Source organism: Sinocyclocheilus grahami, unplaced genomic scaffold (assembly GCF_001515645.1).
Source record: "Sinocyclocheilus grahami isolate Dianchi unplaced genomic scaffold, SAMN03320097.WGS_v1.1 scaffold85.1, whole genome shotgun sequence".
In the NCBI taxonomy this organism is placed as follows: domain Eukaryota; kingdom Metazoa; phylum Chordata; class Actinopteri; order Cypriniformes; family Cyprinidae; genus Sinocyclocheilus; species Sinocyclocheilus grahami.
In genome coordinates this window covers 2,716,757-2,732,911 of record NW_015505264.1, presented here as the reverse complement: position 1 = coordinate 2,732,911, position 16,155 = coordinate 2,716,757, and the positions used below count along the sequence as shown (strand labels likewise).

The following is a 16,155-nucleotide window of genomic DNA, read 5'->3' as shown; positions in this document are numbered from 1 at the left end:
GACTGTTTCCTGATCCTGGTAGAGTAGACTACAATGCCGGCTGTTCTGACTCACAGACTGCAAGTACGTTTTTTATATTTAAAGTATTTGCCACTGACGATTCAATCGCGAGATTTGAGTAGTGTAGAGTAGCGCTTGTAGTTTGTAATTTCTCCGATCACAAATGCAGACATGGTTTTATGTTTATGCGGCGCGATGCAATGGGTTTTAATGTTTTTGTCTCATCACTTCGGCCAGACAGGGCATCACAATATGGTAGGGGCGTAACATTTCCGTCACACGCTTGAGGTATTCGGCCAATCACAACGCACTGGATAGCTGGCCAATCAGAGCACACCTCACTTTTCAGACCGATGAGCTTTGTAAAAATCGACACGTTTCAGAAAGGCGGGGCATAGAGGAGAAACAATAATGTACAGTATGTGGAAAATAATGTGTTTTTTGAACCTTAAACCGCATAAACATATTTCATTACACCAAATACACATAACAATGTTCTTTTTAGCAGCATCATATGACCCCTTTAAACAAGTGGCATCTGCAAACAAATTAAGCTTTTCTGTACCCAACTTCACTTTTAATTTGAAACTATCCTTTTTTGAAATGTTAGTGAAATTTAATTAAATATTTTTTTTAAAGTTCATGTATTAAGCACGACTTTATAGTCTAAATAGTTTTTATCTTAATGCTAAACAATATTTTATATTATTTGAAATTGGATAACTGTCCTTTTGTAAAAATTTTAACTTTATGTGTTTGTGCTATTTCTTTTAAATAAACAGAAGCTACATGGTTTGAAAAATAATTAAATTATATTTTAGTTATGCTAAAATTGAATAATAAAACAAAATAAAATATAGTAATATAATAATAAAAAATAAGACATTCATAAATTATGCATGACTTAAGTGTCCAAATATTTTTTGGGGTCACTATATCAGACTACGTGGACTGTTTTAATATTCTGAAGTAAAAGAGAGAAAATCTATTATTCTGTTCCAGTATGGTTGTATGCGGATGTTGGTCATTGTATGTATGGCTGTAGTTGAATAAGGTTATTTTACCATAAGTAAGGACGTAGAGGGGTTTGCCGTTGGTGTCCATGGTGGTCAGGCAGGGCGCTTTGGGCGAGATGGTTCCCCAGCGTTGTAGTGCAGCTTCTAAAGATGGTGGCCAATTAGTGACCACTCCCAGTGGTTCCCCTCGAATGGCGACCATCTGAGAGCCCTCCGGCCGTGGCTGGTTGGGGTCAGGCTGCTGGACTGAAAACAGACGAGGCAAAACATGGTCATTCAGGGAGCCCAAAAAATAGTTGTTTTTGTTGAACTGGTTCGTTTCAATGATCCGTGAACTGTTGAATCACCGGTTAATTTGAATCATCACTCATCACTGCTGTTTTTGTAGTCGAGATATATTTAATTAAATGTTGACCACTTAGTTGATTCTATTGATTGATTGATTCAAGATCAGAAGAACCGATTCAAAAGAATGATTTGTTTGCAAATCAGGTATTGTGTATGTCTCTATTTGTTTGTTTATAAGAAAAGCTCAGAAAAGCTCCAAAAAACTATTATGCTGAGACAAACACTCACCTTCTAGGAGCTCTTCAAAATCATCAACAAAAAACTCTCGAAGCGGAGGTCGTCTGGGCTGCTTTAGTGTGTTCACAAGTTGCTGGATTTTAGCCGAAACACGACTGCTAACTGGGACGCCTAAGGAGGAAACACATGTGTTAATGCACACAAGCACACACAATCCTGGAAAAAAAAAAAAATATTACCATTTGTACATGAATCAAATTTCCTGAATCTACCTGAACGAGCCTATAAACACACACACACACACACACACACACACACACACACAGAAGGCTGTCTGGGTTTAAAGGACTGGCCATAAACAGATTAGATGGATAGCTTAATGTGCACAATGAAGATGATCAACTCCCCTCTGCTGTGTTTACTTATGTATCCAACACCTCAATTTTCATCTTACCCCAAACAAATCAATTTTACAAACATTATTGATTAATGCCTCTGACAGATGCAGTCAAATGCGCCTTCAGGGGCGTCCCCAAGAGATCAAATTAAAGAGTAATAATATAAGAGTGGGATCAATGCCCTCAATCACAGCTCCATAACAGAGGATCCATCAGAGCAGATTTAAGACTGTTTCTATCATCTCTAGGGCTTACATACAACTTACAACTACATCAACCATTATAACACATACATATATAAAGCGTCAGTAATTTGATAACATTCAAGCATTAAATATCAACTAGTGTTGTTTTTGTATTGTTTACATACTACTATAGAATTATTGAATTTGTGTTCATTTTTATATTTCAGTTAGTTTTTAATAATTTAGTTGTGTGCTTTTAAAATGCATACTGTAATTGTATTTTGATACGTAAAGCATTACACACTGTAATGCTTTGCGTATCATGAACTAACAATAAGCAATACTTTTGCAGCATTTATACCAGCTACCACCATTGTGTCCTTAACCCCAGGTTGCTGCAGGGGGACTTTATGCAAGTTGCTCTGTATAAAACCATCTGCCAAAATAAATAAAGTTAGGGTGGAATAGAAATGCTAGATGGGCTGTCAAAATGATTGAGGAAAACGGTTCATGTAAATCTTTCAAAGCTCATTGTGATTTTTTAAATGAAAACGTCATTACTGTCTCTAAAACTTCACTCCTTTTCTTTCACACACATTTCTCGTGCCCTCACCATCTCCGGTCTCCATGAGTTTGGCATTGCCATATTTGGGTGTGGTCCGGGGTACGGTGGACACCTGTGGCCTCTCTACCTGAACGGGATGTTCGGAGGTGTAGGTGGTGACGTCCGGAGGGGCTGAGTGATTCTCTGGGTTTGGAAAGATAAGAAGGAATCAAAATGCAGAATAAGAAACTCCAGCTTAAGTGGTTTGGAGGAATGGGAAGCTGGTGTATAACTGGTCCAAATGGGTTATTCACTGTATCATATATATTGGCCAAAAAATTATCAACTTAAACCAGCAATAAACCAGTTAACTGATCTGTTGCAGCTGATGACCAACTTGGACCAGCTTTAAACCAGTTATCATGTTCCAGAAAATGTATGGCTGGTTAATCAAGTTGGTCATTGGCTAATCCACCAACTGTATATTATACAGTGAATAACCAGCTTGACAAGCCAATGACCAACTTGAACGCCCTATAAACCAACTGTTAACTGTTTTTTGCAGCTAATAACCAACTTGGACCAGTTTTAAACCAGATATCATATTTAAAAAATTTACATCTGGTTCAAGTTGGTCTGATCAGTCTATGTTATTTAGAGCATAACTAGCTTGACCAACCAATGACCAAACTGAACCGCCTATAAACCAACTGGTGACTGGTTTGGTGCAGCTAATGACCAACTTGGACAAGCTTTAAACCAACTATCATGTTCTAAAAATGTATAGCTATTTCAAGTTGGTCATTGGCTGATCAATCTATATTAGACAGAGCATAACCAACTTGACCAACTAATGACCAACTTGAACCACCTAGAAGCCAATCGGTAACTGGTTTGTTGCAGGCTGACCAATCTATATTATACACCAGTCAATCTGAGTTGGCCATTGTCCAGCCAATGACTAACTTGAAAACCTATAAGCAGCTAATGACCAACTTTAAACCAGCTATCATGTTCCAAAAAAAAATTGTCAATTGGTCATTGGCTCATAAATCTATATTATATAGTAAGTATCCAGCTTGACCTGCCATTGACTAAACTTGAACCACCTATAAACCAACTGGTAACTGGTCTGTTGCAGCTAATGACCAACGTGGACCAGCTTTAAACCAGCTATCATATTTAAAAAATTTACATCTGGTTCACGTTTATCATTGGCTGATCAGTCTATGTTATACAGAGCATAACCAGCTTGACCAACCAAATGGAACCGCCTATAAACCAACTGGTTTGTTGTTCTAACAGGATTTCAGTCCTACCTGGCTTTGATACAGAGCCCTGACACACTTGGCACATTGTTTATGACTAAAAGTAAGAGGGTTGGGGCAGACAGGAAGTGATTTTGAGCAAATTATGCACATGTCTCAGAGAAATGGAGAGACGGATGGAATGCAAGAGACACAGAGGAGAGCTTTTTCATCCTTTCCTTAATTACAGTCCCTTTTACTTCCACTCGGTGAGTCTGCTGGGCTTCTCTCTTGCCGTTCACCCTCCCCTTCCGATCATAAATTCTCAGCTGTCTGCAGCCTCTTTCTCATTCCCCTCAGCTCGCTTCTGAAATGTCTCTTTCACATTCAGTGCCCTTGGCCACCACATATTACCATTATGATACCCCTACAGAGTTTGTGCTGTCTAACGTTTGACTAAATAAATGTAATTTACCTTTTTTGCACAATTTCAAACGGCAGATGTCAATGGATGTGCCTTTCACTAAAAGCTCATAAAAGTTTCCTTCCATTATATCCTGTGCTCCAATCGAGCCATTCAGAGAGAAATAACCGTCCATGTGTAATTTCGACACCGGGAATGAGGAGAATGCCAATGAGGCGGCACTATTCCTCCTCCACCATAAAACACCCAAACGGCCCTAACAGAAACGTCCACTGTGATCAAGGACAACACAGTCAGAGGCTTTTAGCTACTTAGCTTTAGTTCAGCATAGATGGTTTTCAATGTAATAACGTTTTATGTAGACCCTGAGTTGTATCTGACTGATATGATACATTAATATCATAACTAGACAGAGTGGTGTATTTTAGTGCTTTTCAATAGAGACTCACAGTAAATTTATAGCTCTATTTCTCCATAAATCAGCTTGTTTCTGACTGACTTTATAAATAAATATATAAATATATAGTGTTATCATGTATAAATATAAACTGAAGTATTAGTCATATATCTGGGAGAGATAAGTCAAGCTGTCACTAGTGGCGACAGAATGAAAGTGAGTGAGCGAGATGCCTCCTGTCTGAGGAATTGCGCCAAGCACAGAAGGGGACTGTGATGGAGAACGTGACTAAGGAAGGGCACAACCCCTGGACTTGGCTTCCATCCACCATCAGCACTACTTCTACTCTCTCTCATCTCCTGAAGAACTGATGTGACTACCAGCGTAGCTTTTTTAGTGAATCAAAAACATAAAATATTACTAGTGAAGTCTTATTCTTAAACAAATGACTCTTATGAACTGAATCAAAACATACAGCATGAAAAGTGTAGTCTAATTCCCAAACAAATGACTCCTATGTGTCAGTTGTTTTTAATGAATCAAAAACAAAAACTGAGATCAGTGTAGTATGAATCATGAACAACTGACTCTTAAAGGGATACTCCACCCCAAAATGAAAATGTTGTCATTAATCACTTACCTCCATGTCGTTCCAAACCCGTAAAAGCTTTGTTCATCTTCGGAACACAGTTTAAGATATTTTGGATGAAAACCGGGAGGCTTGTGACTGTCACATTGACTGCCAAGTAACTTACACTGTCAAGGTCCAGAAAAGTACGAAAAGCATCGTCAGAATAGTCCATCTGCCATCAGTGGTTCAATCTGAATTTTATGAAGCGACGAGAATACTTTTTGTACGCGAAGAAAACAAAAATAACGACTTTATTCAACAATTCGTCTCCTCTGCATCACCGTAGCGCCATTTTGGAGAATATCCACTGAACGCAAACAGCGTACGCTCTTCTGTGTCAGCCGCGACACAAGGATACATTTTCTACGTGTAGTTACGCTTTGATTTGAATGAAAACAGCTCATCCGTGTGGCGCGGCTGACACAGAAGAGCGTACGCTGCATGCGTTCAGTGGATATTCTCCAAAATGGCGCTACGGTGATGTGGAGAGACACAGAGGAGACAAATTGTTGAATAAAGTCGTTATTTTTGTTTTCTTCGCATACAAAAAGTATTCTCATCGCTTTATAAAATTCAGACTGAACCACTGATGGCAGATGGACTATTCTGACAATGCTTTTACTTTTCTGGACCTTGACAGTGTAAGTTACTTGGCAGTCAATGTGACAGTCACAAGCCTCCCGGTTTTCATCCAAAATATATTAAACTGAGTTCCGAAGACGAACAAAGCTTTTACGGGTTTGGAACGTCATGGGAGTAAGTGATTAATGACAAAAATTTTCATTTTAGGGTGGAGTATCCCTTTAAGAACTGGTTCTTTTAAGCAAATCAAAATGTCTAGAGAATTCAGAAACAAATTACTCTAAGGAGCTGGTTCTTTTGCGCGAATTAAAAACATACAGTGCAACGTGTGGCTCAATTCTCAAACAAATTAATCTTGTGAGCCTTTCTTTTTATCGAATCAAAAACAAACAGCACGACCTATGTATCCTGATTCAGGGACATAAGCTGGATGTTTAGTGAATCAAACACAAACAGTGTGACCAGTGCAGACCGATTCATGAACAAACAACTCTTGAATCAATAACATACATCATGACATGTGGAGCCCAATTCCTGAAACAAATGACTCTTCTTTTAAAGAACAGTTCAAAAAGACAAGTTACTAGTCTGAAACCTGTAAAAATATGTAAGGAAAATTATTAAAATATAACTAAATGAATTGGAATCTAATCAAAATTAAATCAAATTTCCATGAGAGCTTTGTGAATCTGAATCGAAATTGGGAAATCGATCTCCAGCTCTAATCTCCTGTCTCCTGACTCCCTCCCTGCCTTATATTCGACCTTCCTGCCTTGTATTCCACCTCGTCTCCTGCTTCATCACTGGCCTCTCTGCCTCGTCTCCTGCCTCTACCATCAGTGATGAGTGTACGAGAAAACACCCAGCAGCTAGAGTGCTTACGTAACAGGCTGAAAATAACCCATATCCAAACTCTCTCCCTCTTTCACTCTCTCTCTCTTCACCCCACCCCCCTGCTCTTCAGTGACACGGACACTAATGTGCTGGAAAAGGAGTTTCCTCAAAGCCCAGAGGTGCTCGTAGGAGGACAAATAAAAATGACGTTTTGCGTCACGTGAGGGAACCTGCTGGCAAATCTGCGTCACAGAGACAAGAAAACCCCAGACAAACACAACCCTTCTAGTCTGGGGGGATGGATAAGAAATATTACAGCCAATTTTCTTTTATCATTCTACTAAAATGTGAACAGTTTTGATTCAATTACTGTTCAAAACATAGCCTATAAATAGAGTATTGTAAATTACATGAGAAGTTTATCAAAATACCAATAAACACTACAGTTTAAAAGTTTGGGGTCTGTGAATTGTTTTTATATTTTTGAAATATGTACACCAAGGCTGCATTTATTTGATCAAAAATACAGTAAAACACTAATATTGTGAACAATTATTACATTGTAAAATAACTTCTATTTGAATATAAAGTTACATTTTTAAATTTATTCCTGTGATGCAAAGCTGAATTTAATGAATTTACTGTCCCTTTTGATGAAATTAATGCATCTTTGTTAAATAAATGTATTTCTTTAAAAAAAAAAAAAAAAAAAATCTTACTGACCCCAAACCTTTAAATAGCAGTTAGTATTGTCCTGTTTCAATGTGAAAATAACTTCAATGGTTATACACTAGTTAAACAGTAAACATTTCAAACGTCAATGCAATTTACATCATTTAAACAAATAATCATGCAAATTTAACAGATAAATACACAGATAGTGACAACACACTGAGAGTTAAAGCAATAGTGCACACAGAAAAGATAATTCTGCCATTTTTCACTCACCGTCATGTCATTCCACACCTGTACAATGTTCTTTCCACTATGGAAAAAGATTTTGCAGAATGTCTAAGCTGCTCTTTTTTATACAATAAAATTTAATGGTGCCAACAAGTATGATTTTTTTTTTATTGGAAAAATAACTTAATTTCAGTCTGTTACTCACATAAATGTATCATATGGCTTCAGAAGACTTGGAATATTGTATATGATTTGTCCAGTTTACTTTTACGATGATTGTATGGCACCCCTGGTCACCATAACAAGCAGCATGAACATTCTTTAGAAATTCATAATTTTGTCTTCCATGGAAGAAAGAAAGTCAGATTGGTTCAGAAAGACATAAAGGGTAAATTATGACAGAATTAAACAATTTTAAGTGAACTATTCTTTAAAAAACACAAGGTCAGGAAAGAACAACAACGATAAGCACATAGAGACAAAGAATGGACATCTAAAAGCAGACTAAAAGCCTGAAAACAGCTTTTCGCACTTTATAATTTAATAAAAAAAACATATATATTTAGAAAAAACACAATATACACAGTCACTACTCACAGATAGACCGAATCTAAAATACAACAGAACTGTTGTCAGAAAGTTTCTCTCACTTATTGGTACATACACAGTAGAATTGACGATCAGACACATCAGGTCATAAAATTTACAGCACACGACTCCAAACACAAACACACCGAGGGGCCCATCGTCCCTCAGACTCCAGAGAGAACTACACGGAGGACACAGAGATGTTCTAGATGATCGGATGATTGGGGGAAGTGTGTGTGTGCATTGGGGGGGCATATACTGACCCTCAGACTCCAAGGGCGGTGGCCAGAGAAGATCTGATCCAAACTCACAGGAGCGCCGCAGCGAGTTTCCATTCTCTGCTATGCCGAGCATAGTTTTCCTCTTCAACGAGAGGTGAGCGATCGGCCCTGGATGGGGAAGGGAGGAAGGGGGAGAACCAGAACCTTAGAGCCGTCCGCTTCCTCGCTGACCGCAGGTATGGATGGGGCAGAAGGAACGGGGGCTGATGAGCCGAGCATGGACAGTGCCATGTTCCCAACAGAGTCCCGAGGACTCTGGATATCTTGCATGGAAGGGGAAGGTGGGACGGAGGAGGTGGGAATGATTGAGCATTCCTAAAGGAGCACCCACACTGCCATGTTTCTCCTAACGGTATGAGACAAATATGGGACAAAAGCAACAACCTGGGAAGCACTTGCAGAACTTGTTCTTGGTCCAGTGAGTTTAAAAATGACCCAAAGATCCTTGCTGTGTTACTTAATATGCACTAACAATGTTCTGAGAGCTCCGAACACGACTGACTCTCTTGAGGTTGGTTGTCTGCTTTTAGATGGTACCACAACATTATCATATGGGAGGACAAAAAGGGAGGGAAAGGATCGAAAGGCTCTTTTACACGGTAATCACGAGTTCCCAGTTTGTTGTTGGAGGTAGCACTGAAAGCTCGCTAAGATTGTATGTATGTGTCATTGACCAATCAGAATATTTTATGTGTCATTATTCTCCAACCAATCCAACTTTGTTTAGTTTTTATGTTTTTTGTCACTTTCAGAGTTGGTGTGTCTAAAATCGCTCCCTGCTGCCCACGCAACATGAATGAGTAAAATAATGAGCGTTTTCAGACATAGCAAATGTCTGCCCACCAAACACATTTATTTCTATTCATGGTTAGCCTATTTTATGGAGAAACAAAAGTCATTTTATTTTGTTATTTGGTTTCCTGCTGAACAAAAACAGCCTACATTGGTTTGCTGGTCTACAGCTGGTTTTTTGGATGGGTTTTAGGCACTTTTCAGCAGGTAAAACGCGCTAAACCAGCTAAGACCAACTTGGCTAGTCTGGCAGACCAGGTAGATCAGATTAAAGACCGGTTCACACCAAGGACGATATCTGTAATGATAACTATAAATCTAAAGTTTTAATAATCATCCTAATTCTATGAGAATAGTGGAGTCCGTGCCACAACTATAATGATAACGTCCTAGAGGAACAATATTGTTTAAATCACTTTCAGAATTATTTTTTTCTAGCTGATGAATGATAGTAACATTGACAGCCAATCAGAATCTAGACAACATTAAATAGCTTGAGCATTAAATCGGGAGAAAAGATTCAAGGGGTGTTTAGGTGAGAACGCTAATATAGTTATATTTATAGTTTTCGTTCTTGGTGCGAATGGGCCTTAAAAAAGATTTTTAGCAGGGCAGTGTCATTATCTACAACTTGGAAGTAACACAGAATATAATTTACAGTAATCGTTTCATTCTGAGATGTCGCTAGCCTTGAGCTAAATCAGTGGCAGGCAACTTTTGCCAGTGTTTGTGAGTATGAAATAGCGCTTGTAAAATCGTAAAACATTGCGCCTATAGCGCACCGTGTAAAATGCCCTTAAGAAGAAACAAAATGGTGGAAGGAAAAGAGGATAGAAGAGGAAAGAAAGTCGACAGAGGAAAGGGAAACTGAGGTAGAATGATGAGGCAACCAAATCATGAGGGGAAATAAAAAGGAATATGAAGAGAGGTAACAGGACAGTGTGAAAGAGATGAGTTCCTTTCTTCAGACATTAAACTGCTCCACAGGGCACTCCTACATAACATCATAGCTCTATTAAAACACCCTAGCTCATCCCTTAGCCACAGTCTACAACTTCAAGCCCTTTTCTTTCTATGGCCTCTGAGTGGAGGAGGGGAAAGTGGCAGTTAAACTCTTTCCTCTTCCTGCTGCGTTCTCTGTTTACATTTAAAATCAGCTGGATGGATAGATTTGCCATCTGTGCAGCACTGGCTAGTCAGGACTACTTTAAACAGACAAAATGGGGAGATGTAACTGGCTCTGTGTTGAATTAATTGTTACCTCAGGGCCCAACAACAAGTATATTTTCTGCTGGTGCGGTCAGACCAGAAGATCTGTACCTGCCCTGTCTGTATTTTATTATATATTATATTTAATGAAATATATTTACACTTTTTTATTACATGTTAAGTTTTCTTAACACAAGCAAAAAAAAAAAAAAAACCTTATTAGGTGCAAAAGGAATTGACAGGGGTCATTAACAGATTTTAGCAATAAATTTTATTAGAATTATATAGAAATTATAGCAAAAATGTTAACATATATTTTTAGCAGCAGGGTTTTATATGGGCCAGAAAGTAATGTATTAATGTGAAATTTAATACAAAATTTAATTAAATAAATCAATATAAATTATAAGTTTTACATTTAAACAAAATACCTAAAAAATTTATAATGTATAGTTTTTTTTAGAAATGTATTTTTTATCATTATAAAAAATAATTAATTAATTTACAATTATTTATGTTTACATTTATATAATAACTTGGAGGTACAAATTATATCTCCATGACGGCTATAAATTCAACACACTTTTGCTGGAAAACAAATGCTTAAAGTGACATATGATTTAACTCATTATAACTGAAGCCGCTAAGACTATTGCAAATAATTTGCACAACTTTGGTGACACAAATCATCAGAATCAGAATCTAAATTATTGTGACAGTTTCGTCATCTGGCCCAAAAACTGGTATTGGACCATCCTTACTGTTGAACCGTGCACCTATCAGAGTCTACAGACAAACGTTACTCATTACTTCCTCTTGAAAGACACAAGTTTAGGGGTGATTAGCAGAGAATCATGTTGATGATGGCTAGCGTGGTTCAACAACAGCACAGATATACGATAAGGAGCAAAAGAAGGTGCAGACAGCACACAAAGGCGAGGGAGGCGGGGTTTAGAAGCATGGCAGGAAGTGTGGGAGTGACTGGCTGAGGGATAGATGTGGAGGCGGGGCTTGTTGAGGGGGCGTTACCTGATTTCCCGACATGCGTTTGAGCCAGGACGTCAGCCAGGCGCCCGGCAGCTCCGCTGCCCCCACTCTGCGTCGAAGATGAGGAGGAGGAGGTGGTGGAACCCTGGTGGATGGCCCGGCTGATCCAGTGCTCCATGCCGATGCTGCCCTGGCTGGAGGTGGGGGTACCCTCACCCTGGCCGCCCTCCTCCTCCGAGCCGGACGAGGTGTCTGTCAGGGGGGGCAGAGAGGAGAGGGGGGAGAGGCCTAGTGAGAGTCACTCAGACCCACTCAACACTCAGCCCAGAAGGTGGACAAGAGCGATTAAAGTCAACATGAAAAGGGATTTGCAACCCTTTGGAGGGATTTCAAAATAAACTAGAAAATTCTTCAAGAAAATAATATGTAGTTGCATCCAAGATAAATTATTAGGGCCACGAAAAGAAAGGTTCAAAAACTTTTGACTGGTAGTGTAAGTGTAGGCTGATAGCCAGTATAAAGAGTATGAAAAGTGCAAACTGATTGTCTGCCAGCAGTAGGTGCTTTAAGAGCGGCTGAACTAGCGGTTTCTCCAGTAATGGCTGTAAACAAATCAGCTCCGCTCATGAACACTTCTTTATTAGATAAAATAAATATCCCATCGAAACTTTTCTGAAGACAGTCCTTTCCCTTTAGAGATACATTAATATAAAACACCCGCGACAAGTTTTGATTTTGAAACGTGCAGTGCTCATGTTTATTCAACGAAGTCAAACGCCACAAATAAATCAATGTATGGGAAACACTGGTAATGTAGGCTATATCGAAATATCGGAAATGTGTTTAAAAACCATATCATCGTTATTGAAAAAAAATATATCGCGATACATATTGATATTGAATTATTGTCCAGCCCTAATATATATATATATATATTGTATATAGTAATATATGTAACCCTGGACCACATAACCAGTCATAAGGGTCAATTTTTCGAAATTGAGATTTACACATCATCTGAAAGCTAAATAAATAAGCTTTCCATTGATGTGGATGTCTTTTTTTAAGTCTTTAAAGATTTAGAACAACACAAGGATGAAATAAAGTCTTTTAAAAAAGTCTTTAAATATTTAGAAAAACACAAGGGTGAATAAATAATCACTGGGCTTTTCTAGGCAAATTCTCCTTTTAAGAATGTAAAAAAGAGTCCATTTATTTTTGATTTCATGATGACTTTAAATGAACGATGATTTAGAATCAGGTGTGAAGCTCACCTGGGGGGGTGTAGGCATCCATAGAGGTCTGTACCACTAGAGAACGGCGTTTGGACGGCATGGGAACGGCCACCTTCCTCTCCTTGTGTTTGGCTAGTGCTGCCTGAACTGCTTCTGTGTGGACGTCTGAGGAGGGAAAAAAACGAGAAATGAAATGAAGGGAATCTGTATTAACTAGCCGCTGACCTCCAAGCTGGTGTTTACAGTGACGTGGATGAGATGAGTCTCTCTGGCCGATGGTCGTGAGAGTGTGTGACGAGAGAGAAGCCACCACCTCCAGCCCTTCTGTGATCTTGCATTACTGACTCATCTCAGTGAGTGTGTGTGTGTGTGTGTGTGTGTGTGTGTGTGTGTGTGTGAGAGAGAGAGAGATGACACCATGGCTGACTGTAGGTTGTACCCACGGCTGCACTCCTCACGCTGGCAGAGTCACGGCCTCTAATAATCCAAGCTGTTATTTGGACTCTCTAATGAGATACAGAACAACATATTCCATCAACACACTGACTGTGTTTACACGCCCATGAATAATCCGATATGATATTTGCTCATATTCTGATTTTCAAATGCAGTTAAAGGGAACTGATATATGGAAGCATATGGGTAGCAAAATTCATTTTGAAATGTAATATGCAAAATGACTGCAATATGTAAAATGGCAATGTATTTCTGTATTTAAATGTACATTTTCCCATACATATGTGCAACATTTAGTGCAAAATTAAAATTAAAATTCAATTATATAATTTACATTTGCCATTTTCTACACCAGTTTTAATATGTAAATTTAAAACATATTTTAATGCTTTATAAGTTGCAAAATTAAAATGAAATTGTATTACCCAAATTGAATAGATATGTTTAACATGTCCAAGCAAAATTATAATTTAAATGCCACTTTTCCTAAATGCATTTAGACTTACGGGTATGAAAGACTTGAGATTGCATTTGTTTCGTGAAACCAAGTAATAATCGTCGCAAAATGCAGTGTGAATTTCAAAATGCATTCTGAGCCAAAAGGGTAGCAAAATGGTGATTTAAATGTCTTTTATTTTTCTTAAATGCATTGACACTTACACTTAAGACGTTTCAATTGCATTTTCATTATATAAACTTCTGAGTAGTTTATATAAGATGGAGTTTGACATAACCATATGGATTTGACTGGAGCTGATGATATTATTAGTTCATTTTAATTTTTTTCCTCAACTGTGTGGCCTTGATGACATCACCAGAGGAGGAAAGTGGCTTCAGAGGCTGAGAATGTGCACAATAAGAGCAGGGACATTTATTAAGAACGTAAATATTACTGTAAATATGGTCCACTTTGATTCCACGTTGTCATTAAAGAAAGACAGTGGTTGAAGCCTGGTATGTGCTGTTCAGCACTACTAAAAAATACAAAAATAAATGTGTATTTATTGTTGGGAAACTTGCCTCAAATCTACCATAAATCACAAAACCTCATTCCGTAACGAAAAGCTCAAACGCTGTGTCTCATGACTACTGAACCCTTTTTTTAATCTTTCATCTTTCTATTTTGAATATGTGGCTGTCTAAAGGACATACAGAGACAGGACAGGGACAGATACAATTTTAATATGTACAGCTTATGGCCGATAAATCTCTCAAACGTACATATCATATATCAATATTTGTATATTTGCCCAGAGGGAGGAGGCCAGTGACATATTCAGGGATAAACAAATCCATAATCTGACATGCAAAAAAAACACACTGTTTTAAATGATTTATATACATATATATACTATATGTACATTACATTTTTTTTTGGATGAACCTGTTAAAATGTCATGCATTTATACCATTATCATTTAAAACAGAGTGTGTGTGTGTGTGTTTTATTTTAATATTAAAGAAAAATTATATTATTTCTTTCTTTTCCTTGATGTCCAAGTTTTTGTTTTTTTTTGCTCAGTATGGCATATGTGGCTGTCTAAAGGACATACAGAGACAGGACAGGGACAGATACAATTTTAATATGTACAGCTTATGGCCGATAAATCTCTCAAACGTACATATCATATATCAATATTTGTATATTTGCCCAGAGGGAGGAGGCCAGTGACATATTCAGGGATAAACAAATCCATAATCTGACATGCAAAAAAAACACACTGTTTTAAATGATTTATATACATATATATACTATATGTACATTACATTTTTTTTTGGATGAACCTGTTAAAATGTCATGCATTTATACCATTATCATTTAAAACAGAGTGTGTGTGTGTGTGTTTTATTTTAATATTAAAGAAAAATTATATTATTTCTTTCTTTTCCTTGATGTCCAAGTTTTTTTTTTTTTTGCTCAGTACGGCACGGAACGGCTCGGCTCGGTTTGCGTTTCCACTGCAGTTCAGTACCGCTTTAGAGTGGGCGGGATTATTCACGGGTCGTTTATATTTGTGCCGCCTCTACTGCTGAAAAACTTTTTCATTCTGCCTCGCCCCATCAAACTCTTGCTGGATCCGCTCCTCTGCTATCAACGAGAGGAACGTCTGTACTTCCTCAACAGACAGCGAAACAGCCACTTTTTGGTCGTTAAAAAAGGCGCGCTTGTTCAACAGTTGCGTTCGATCCTTCACTGGCTGTGCTGATTAAAATCTAGATGTTCTGTTGTGTTTGTGTCGCAAGTTCAGTGACGCAGGTAGTGACGATTCTCTCCGGCCAATCCGTGATCAGCAGAGTTTACACGTCACATTTTGGTAACGGTACGTTCACTTGGAACCTCAACCAAGGTGGTACTAAAAAAAGTACCAGGTACTGTACCTAGTGGAAAACCCCCCAAAAGTGAACCGTACTGAGCCGTACCGTGCCTGTATAAGTTCTACAGATGGTGGCACCAGGAGCAGATTTGGTAGCACTGGGGGTGGTGTGTGGGAGTATTAAAATATAGATAATTTAATCATAAAATGACTATCGTTTTGCATTAATAAGTGCAGTTACTAATAATATTGCATGTTAATTTCTTGATCATTTTTCTTTTTTTATTGTTTATACAGATTTGACAGTAAATTACTAGCTTGAGTTAAGATGCATACAAAATGTACTTTTATTAACAGTAACAGGTGTAAAATCTCATGTTTATATAGAAAATGTATATATTCCACTCTTATTAAATGTACCATTATTCTTCTAGTATATGGAACTCAGGGCTCGCAAAATTTAAAAATCCCTGGTAGCCCTTCGGGCAGGTACTCTTCAGATTTTGGTAGCCCGAAAATGTATTTAACTAGCCCAAATTAAATACCTTTTTTAAATTTAGAAAATCAGATAGGAGTTTAAATGTCAATCAAAATATTTTCAATACA

General features: G+C 37.9%; 1 protein-coding gene across 1 annotated transcript in view; it reads right to left on the bottom strand.

Moving 5' to 3' along the window:
* The window catches only part of LOC107586786 (disco-interacting protein 2 homolog C-like), a 128,763-nt gene that overhangs the window by 41,164 nt on the left and 71,444 nt on the right, over window positions 1-16,155 (bottom strand). Inside the window, exons 4-8 of the mRNA XM_016274308.1 lie at window positions 12,818-12,943; window positions 11,586-11,795; window positions 2,738-2,872; window positions 1,593-1,712; window positions 1,065-1,262 (exon numbers count right to left, since the gene is read on the bottom strand). Coding sequence (XP_016129794.1) covers window positions 1,065-1,262; window positions 1,593-1,712; window positions 2,738-2,872; window positions 11,586-11,795; window positions 12,818-12,943 — 789 coding nt within the window. The remainder of the gene's footprint in view (window positions 1-1,064; window positions 1,263-1,592; window positions 1,713-2,737; window positions 2,873-11,585; window positions 11,796-12,817; window positions 12,944-16,155) is intronic.